The 9078-nt window shown below is 38.8% G+C and overlaps 1 protein-coding gene across 1 annotated transcript; it reads left to right on the top strand.

Moving 5' to 3' along the window:
* The first annotated feature begins 6110 nt into the window (after window positions 1-6110).
* On the top strand, window positions 6111-8624 carry PDHA2 (pyruvate dehydrogenase E1 subunit alpha 2). Its single transcript, XM_017667054.3, has one exon. It carries the CDS (start codon window positions 6291-6293, stop codon window positions 7617-7619), a length of 1329 nt encoding a protein of 442 aa, XP_017522543.3. The 5' UTR covers window positions 6111-6290; the 3' UTR covers window positions 7620-8624.
* Window positions 8625-9078: the final 454 nt, after the last annotated feature.

Genomic DNA, 9078 nt, shown 5'->3' with positions numbered 1-9078 from the left:
TACATCAGGAAATGAAGTTTGGGATATATGCAGCATAGAACATGATATACAGTTTTTGAAGTTAGGGTAAGGGGATATCCATAGAGAAACACTTGTAATATGCGGTGGAGGGTTCCAGGGAGTGATAATCCTGACGCCATCATTACATTTAGCCAAGTCCTTGATGTGAGAAATTTCAGTTCATTGTTGATGACACAGATTGCAGAAGCATATGGAAGCAATTAGAGGAAAGTAAATGGAGACTGTGGGTACAGGCTGCATATTTGTGGAGTTTGACTGGATAAAAGGAATAATATAGGATGAGATCTAAAAGAGGCAATGAGGACTTGGGTATCTTCTTTCAGAGCTGAGGAAACATGAGCATGAAAGAAAATCAAAGGAGAAGACAAAACTGATGATTCTCTGGTAGGGGTGCCGAGGGGTGGGAGGTATGAGTGAGAGCAGTGTCTAATGAGCAGTAGCAGGTAGGCAGCAAGGCCTGAGGGACTGGATTTCCAGATATGAAGATAACTCCTCTTCCACTGAGATTAGTGAGCGGGAAGGAAGCTCTGATAGATGCAAAAATTCATCAGAAGACAGGCAACTGGGTTGGGAGCAGTGTAAGCAATGCATGCAGACAAGGAGCACTGGATCAGGTGAGACTGGCTCTCCATGAATTAGAAATAGGACCTGAGGACATGCTCAGTATTTACTGGGCTTATTCACCTTGCTGGGTCTGTTTCTCCTCGGATCACAGGGATACGATGCATTCTATATTATTTTTCCATGTAACATGGAAAAATTTCATAAAATATGGAAAATCTTTTAAGTTGTATTCTTACAAATAGTTGCCAGTTTTATCATGAAACGAGGTGGAAACAGGGTTAGGTAAGTTCAGAAGAAGGTTAAGAAGTTTTGGAGAAAGCCACCGCAAATTTCAGTGCAGTGCTCAAGGAAGCAGCAGAGGCAGCTGGTGGCCCTGGCACACGCTTGTTAAATTCCTCTGACAACCCCAAACGATCTTGCTTTCTGAATATGCTGCTTTTGATGAGCGCCTAACATGTTTGAGCTTAATGACTCTCCCTGCACACTATCTTCGTTTACCAAAGTGGATGATGCTTACTGGGCTTCTTATTTAAAAACCTCTGTGAGGCTTCTCCCATGGTGGCCTTTAGATTTACAATGCTGGGTACTATGGAAATATCTTAGAATCTAGATGCACAGTGGGTCCGTGGGAACAGAAAGATTCTCACGGACATAAAGCTCCGTAAAACATCTACAGCATTGTCTTAGGTTGCTTGGAGAAACTGCATTCATATTCATAACATATTGCATAATTATGAGATCCTAATTTTCATATTTCCCAGTGTGCCCTTTCAGCTCTGCTGTATAACCAAATTAAAGGAGACAAAACAACATGACAAAATTAGAGTGTTCTGTTTTGTATGTTGCAGTTTGACAGTACTCTATTTTTAATTTGTTCATCTTGATTCTAATAAAGACAAACTGTCATTGTAACCATTGCCTGAAATGCAATAGATTAGTTTTATTGCCTCTAAAACAGCTGCTCATGTGTCGCTTCCTCTGTCATTCAATGATTATGCGTCCTTTTCTACAAGCAGTGCCAGATAATCTGTGAGAGCTCAGGGCACAACACCTCCATATGAACTGGATTAAGCAGAGGAAAATTAATTGTATGTCATTATTTTATTTCTACTACTTAGTCTGGAAAGGGGAAATAGAGAAGGAAAGCACTTCAGTATATGTGCTAATTAAGTGGAGAATAAATATTATGCTTCTTTTACTAGCTTTGTAATTTTTGCCTCTCACCTTAAGCTCTCTAGGCCTGTCCACATGTAGAAACAGAGAGAAACTGACTTACCTGTCTCTATGAGTATCAAATGAGCAAACTTTGTATCTCTAGCAAATAGACACAAGATTGTCGCGTACTTATTTATCACACAATATTCACAACAGCTTCCTAAATCTCAAATTAATGCATATGATAGTTTAAAATGTCATCATTATTATTTAAAAAAATATTTTGCCATGAACATTTTGCTTATATGTCTTTACATATTCACAGGGATCTTGCAAGAGAGCCATAGAATCTATTGGGGCTTAAGTTTTGTATGTGATAGGCAACACTGTACCCAAAATTAGAGAAGAACAACTAAAAGAAAACTGACAATGTAGTCAACAGGTAGTTAAAGTGGGGTGTACGATTTGGTTCTTTCCTCAGATTCACTTTTTCCCAAAATTTGTCTGTCATAGTCAAATATGTTGCTCAAACTTCCTTCTAGGGGGCAGCAGTGTCCTGGAATTTTGCCAATATTCCTTCCACTCACTTTAAACCTAGTTCAGTGACTCAGGTCTTCAAAGAAATAAAGGCAAAGGAAATAAATGTGTTAATTATGTATCATATATTGGTACTAGAAAAATGCAAGTGTCTACCCAAAGTTGTTAGAAGGAAGGGCTGTTGGAGGGTATTTATAGAGAACAGTTCAAAAAATGGTACAGTTAAGAAACATAAATAAATTACAAAAGACTGTAAAGGGGAAAGAAGCCCTCATTTCACTACTGAATATATAGTTTATTTTTTCTATCATACTTTATGTGTACTTTTTGCTGTTAAAATCAAGATTACTAGAAATAAATGTATGTTCATTTAAAGAAAAAAGTGAGAGATAGGTTTTTAAGCATGTGAAAATTAGAACCTTTTGAACAGAACACTTTCTCATGAAGAGTAAATAATTTTGGGAGAAAATGAAATTAGAACTAATTCTGACTTGGGCTTTCTTAAATTTGCTTTGATTTGTTAAAAACATGTATTGAATTAATGATTTATATTTTGAGTGGGGATTATGATTTTAGAAAACAACTCAGAGTACTGAACAGAAATCAGTTCACACCTCCTGACACCTATAATCATCCTCTACTGGCTAAGGTGCCGGGTCACGGTAAATTTGACCCCAGATTATACATTAATTTTTATTTCTTATCTCACTTGGCCACATTCAATTTCAGCTCAAATTATAGGGGCCTTACTTTTTCAAATATTTGGAGATTTTCTTCATAGCTTTGTGGTATGATCCCTTTTATCATTATCTGCTAGACCTTGGTTCCAAACCCTAGGGATAAGGGCTCGAGTGCGGCGGGCGTGACTCAGGCAACTCTGTTCATCCTGCAGGAGAAGGATGGTGGCCCCAGCTGAGGAGAATGAGCAGCATTGTCCCTTTACCTCTCATTTTCAATCAGATCTTCTCTTCATGATAATTTGTCATGAATTTTTATTTAATGATATTTGAGAATTATGATGATGGTGAAGAGAAGGAAAAAACTGTTATCTACCCAGGGCGCCGAACTGTTCTGAAAAAAAGCCTCACTTATTGTAACATTAGAGAGGAACCTGGCTTGATTGTCATTATTTTGCAGAATATATGGTAGTGACATTTTCCCTTTTCTCCAAGGAAGATAAAGTAATGACCAAATGGGAAAATTTCTTCTCTGAGTTATATATAACTCTTAATTTTTTTCCCCAAGTTCTTACTCATTGCTCTTAATTGCCAAATCTTAGAGCTGTGAAAAAGATACATTGCCACTAATCATAGGATGAGATCTGATATTATTTATCTAGAATATCAGTTTTTAACAGCTTTCTTCACTTACCATTTGGAGAAGGAGTGCAATTATTGCTGAAGGAATTTAAATATCCATCAAATATGCTGTTTTTTTTTTCACATTTCCGTGTCACTTATTAAAAAATTTTTATATGCTATTGATGCAATGGGGGGTGACACTTTTAAGATTAATTCAGAAATGCCCCTGGAGGATCAACCATTAGACATGAAATGTGAAATTCTGTCACACTGACATGAATGACTGTTACTATAATCACTGACTTCTCTTTTATTAGGTTTTTATTAATTAAATGTAGAGACTACCATTGGCCTTATAAAAGTGCTCATCTGTTTTCCTTTAATTTCAAATAGATTAAAAGTGAGATCTGGCATTAATTAAAAACTTAGAATTTATGGGGACTTTAATTGCAAACAACATTTCAGTGGTGAGCATGTAGATGACTCAGTTCTCTTTGGTAATAAACATACTATTTGACAATAACAAGACAAAAAATAAATCAGCGAAGAAAAGTACACCATCCCCAGCTGTATCCATGGGTAGCTTGCACCCTGTTCAGCTTGCGGGTTGACAGAGAAGAGGCTTGACAGTTCACAACCTCTTTGGGCTGTGATTCTCTTTCAAACTTTTACACTGATGTCTGGCAATTTCACTTTTACTCTGAAAATATGGATGGGTTTAGAAGCATAACAATAAATTCCAAAAATTCATCAACAGAGTTAATCAGTTTAATGGACATACTTTGACATCATATTCTGCAAATATGATTTCATCTGCCTATCTGTTACCTTGAATTTAGAATGTACAGGCTAACTGATGTCTAAGAGGCCCCTAGAAGTTTCACATTCCATTATTTATTATCTTAAACAGAGCCTATTGCAAAAAAAGGGGCCATCTCCTGTGGCAACCTGTAACACAAGTATTTTCCAGTTAGCATCTTTGCACATTCTCTTCTGGCATTAGCTGGGTTTAGCCCTGTCACACTGGGCTTTCAGGGAAGCTCTATCTTTGCAGCCCAGGCTACTTGGGACAAGAGTAAATTGGCACACTTTACTGTATGGCTCTTGTGTTGCTGGTAGTGCTAGACTAGCTGATACCTCTGAGAGAAGGCTCAGCTGTCACTCAGTGGCCCATTAACACTACTGTTCCATCCTGCAGTGTCATTTTTCTCATTCTCATGGAGATAATGCTCCCTAGAGATCTCCAATACCTGCAGGAATGTAAGAGAGCAGCAAAGACAGGCTAACTATCAAAGAGAACAAACAACACAGCAAGACTATGAATTCCAAGAGCAGAATTTAAAACTGAGTGAAAAGATGAGGCCCATTATGATGGCTGGGTTGGGAAAGCGGGGAGGGGGTGTTGAGTTTTAAGAGATATCATAACTTTGAACAAGTCATTTTATTTTTTCTGTCTGAATATCAAAAGAAGTGCCCAAAGTAACATTTGCAGTGAGATACAGGATGGAAGTTGCATTGAACATGTCACAGGGAAATTTGGTTAAGATCTGTTACAAACAGGGGTTCTGTATTTTATTTGTATATTTATTTACAAACAGGCAGTATATATAAATCAGCATGCATTAGGATGAATTGCTTAATAGTCTAAATAATATAGGATCCTTGGGTATGGTTGACTTACGGGATTTGAATCTACAAGATACAAAATCACCTTCCTAGTAAAAGCATAAAAAAAGAAAATACCTAATCTTTGTAATATTAGGCCTTAGGCTTCTCTGTCCTATGATAGAACTGTTGTTTCCAGTGGCTGAAGCAAACTCTATTGCTTTCATTCAGTCCAAACTGTTATATTGTTTAGTGGATTGCTTTATAAGAAGTTATGCTTTTTAATGTTTACTATATTAAGAGGTATTATAAGACATTCTTCTCAATTTCCCAGACTAAGACTGGTTCAATTTAGATTGATATAAAAGTGAGAAACAAAGCCACCTGAATCTTGATGTTTTCTATAGAAACCTGTTAAAGACATAATAGGAAAAACAAACAAACAAATAAAAAAAACCCCACTTAGACAGAAAATAGGGAAAAAGCTGGAGAGGATTCAGGATTAGAAGAAAAGGTAAGGAAAGTGCCATATCAAAAACTTGCTAGATGTTATGGTTATCTGCATGTCAACCCTGTATCCAATTTTCCCACACCAGGTAAAGCTTATTATTAGTTACCAACTGATTCTCCGGCTGGGGTTTGTGTAACCTCCTCCTGCCCCCCACCCCTCAACCCGCAGATGGTAGAAGCCATAACATACATGTGGTATAGCCTTCCGGAGCATCAACTTTTCTTTTAAGCTAAGTATTTAAACTACGAATGATTTACTTCTTTATTTTTACATCAAAATAAATATGGTATGTTATGGAGTAGGATGAAATATTCATACCTATTTTAAATTAAAACAAAAACTTTAAAGAAATATTGGTGAGAATATCTTTGGCCTAACCTGTCAGAACTCTCGTGCCCCTCAGGGATTGCGATCCTTCCTTTCTTGCATTGTTACACCTCTGAGAAGTCGGCCGCAGGGCCCAGCAAGGAAAAAGCACTCAGATTAGGTTTTAGCAATGATGACGGCCTTCATTAGGATCGGACGGCACTTCATTCAGCCAAGTGTTCCAGAAACAACTTTTACCTTTAATTTTACAGCTGGAAAGTACTGTCAAAATGGACGCAAGCAGGCGGCGCGGGACCCTCGGTCCTGCCTGGGCCCCATGTCCTGCAGCGACCGTTGGGACATGCGCTCGACGGAGCGTCGGGGGACACGGGGTCGGCCCGGTCGCTGGCGGTTGGGAGCCGCCACAGCCTCAGCCGCGCTCCATGAGGAAGATGCTGGCTGCCGCTGTCTCCCGCCTGTTGGCCAGTGTCTCCCAGAAGCCCACTAGCAGAGCGCTGGTGGCATCCTGCAACTATTCAAATGATGCTACATTTGAAATTAAGAAATGTGATCTCTATCGGCTGGAAGAGGGTCCCCCAGTCACAACGGTGCTCACCAGGGCGGATGCGCTCAAATACTACAGGATGATGCAGACTGTCCGCCGAATGGAGTTGACGGCGGATCAGTTGTACAAACAGAAATTTATTCGTGGTTTCTGTCACTTGTGTGATGGCCAGGAAGCCTGTTACGTGGGCCTCGAGGCCGGGATTAATACCACTGATCATGTCATCACATCCTATCGGGCTCATGGTTTATGCTATATTCGGGGAATCCCTGTTAGGGAAATTCTTGCAGAGTTGACGGGTCGGAGAGGAGGTTGTGCTAAAGGAAAAGGCGGATCGATGCACATGTATACCAAGAACTTCTATGGGGGCAATGGCATTGTTGGCGCCCAGGGACCCCTGGGAGCTGGCATTGCTCTCGCCTGCAAATACAAGGGAGACAATGAGGTCTGTTTGACTCTCTATGGGGATGGGGCTGCCAATCAGGGTCAGATATTTGAAGCTTACAATATGGCAGCTTTGTGGAAATTACCATGTATTTTCATCTGTGAGAATAACCTCTATGGAATGGGGACATCTGCCGAGAGAGCAGCTGCCAGCACCGATTACTACAAGAGAGGCGGTTTTATCCCTGGATTAAGGGTGGATGGAATGGATGTTCTCTGCGTCTGCGAGGCGACTAAGTTTGCAGTTGACTACTGCAGATCTGGAAACGGGCCCATACTGATGGAGCTGCAGACGTACCGTTATCATGGACACAGTATGAGTGATCCTGGAATCAGTTATCGCACCCGAGAAGAAGTTCAGAATGTGAAAAGTAAGAATGATCCTATTATGCTTCTCAAAGACAGAATGGTAAAAAACAAGCTCACCAGTATGGAAGAATTGAAGGAAATTGATGTTGAAGTGAGGGAAGAAATTGCTGCCGCCGCCCAGTTTGCTACAACAGATCCTGAACCACCTTTGGAAGAGTTAGGCCACCACATCTACAGCAATAGTCCACCTTTTCAAGTCCGTGGTGCAAATCAGTGGATCAAGTTTAAGTCTGTCAGTTAAAGGGAGACTGTATGTAAATTTATTTTTAATCCTTTAAAGAAACATTCATAGTCGACTTTAAGAAACTGTGCCCAATTTTGTTAAGAAGGAATAAAATCCGTAAAACAAAAGTCTTGCAAACTTTTATTAAAATAAATTGAGATCGTTAAAAGACTATTAAAAGAGATCATTAAAAGATGTATATTCAATTAAAAGGGATATTACACTCAATTGTGTATTGCAGTCTTAAAAGATACTATACAGTTAATTATTTAGTGTTGTTGAAAGCCAAACCGAGGCACATTAAAATTTCCAGGAGTTTATTTGAGCGCCAATCACTTAGAATCAGGCAGAGCCAAACCAAAGCACTCTCTTTGCTTAGGATCACTCCCCCAACAGGAGGTAGAGGAGAGGTTTTTATAGAGAGGCAAAGCAATAAAATAATTTTATTGGCTGTAGCTTAAGCAGTTGCCTTATTTGGGAAAGCCTAGTTGGCCGTGCATCACTGATTGTTCTTAAGTTTCATTTTCTCTGGTTTGAGTGTATTGGTTCTGGTTTAGGTTTTGTTTGCTCACATAGGCTGCTGAATGCATGAGAGCCACCTTAAGTCTGATGGCCTCCTTGTTTAAAGAGTATGAGTATCTTAAAGAGTATTTTAAATTTATACAAGTCCAACATAGGAAGAGAAAGGACATTTAACTTCCCAAATTATTTGCTGTAATAGTTTCTGATTTAGCTTTATATCATTTTAGTAGACAGTCTTATACAAAGGAAAATACTTCTTTGATTCTTGCTCTGCCCTGCCAGAGATCCTGTGTGAAGTCATCATCCTGCTGTAGCGACAATTTCAAGCCATACCAAGGTATCTGGACACCTATGGCTATGCAACTTACAATAGTTAACTTGAATTAACCAGTAACACGACCTCCTATAACAGCAAGCATGTGAACACACATATGTGTGCATATTCACTATTGATGCTGAAACCAGTTAACAGTGCCCATTTTTCCATGAAACATAACAGTGCAGGGGTGATAGGATAATGACTTTTTTTCATGTTGTACTTTATTGCAATGTTTATAGTGTACCAATTTAAAGGAAAAATATAAACAAAAATCTAGGAAAAAATTGCCTTTTGCTTTATTGCTCAAGTTACAGTTACTCTTCACAGTCCATTTGTATCATGTGCTCCACATTTAAAGATCTATCTTGGAAAATTTCAGACAGAGAAATGAATGAACAGATACAGTGACATGAAAGGACTAAGGCAGAGGAGGGATATTAATAAAAAGTTGAAAGTAAAACCTGCCTTAGCTAGAACTGAACATTCACAGATAACTTTTTTCAAATGAAAATCTAATTGGATCACAAAAGTTTGATTTATACTCCAACATCATTCCACCTAGCAAGTCATGACTTCATGAAAACATTTTTACTTGGTTATATTTGACTAATGACCCAGAATTCTACTGAATGTGAT

This window comes from Manis javanica, chromosome 5 (genome assembly GCF_040802235.1).
Source record: "Manis javanica isolate MJ-LG chromosome 5, MJ_LKY, whole genome shotgun sequence".
Taxonomy (NCBI): domain Eukaryota; kingdom Metazoa; phylum Chordata; class Mammalia; order Pholidota; family Manidae; genus Manis; species Manis javanica.
Note: the sequence above shows the minus strand (reverse complement) of the source record. Positions and strands in the feature narration are given on the sequence as shown.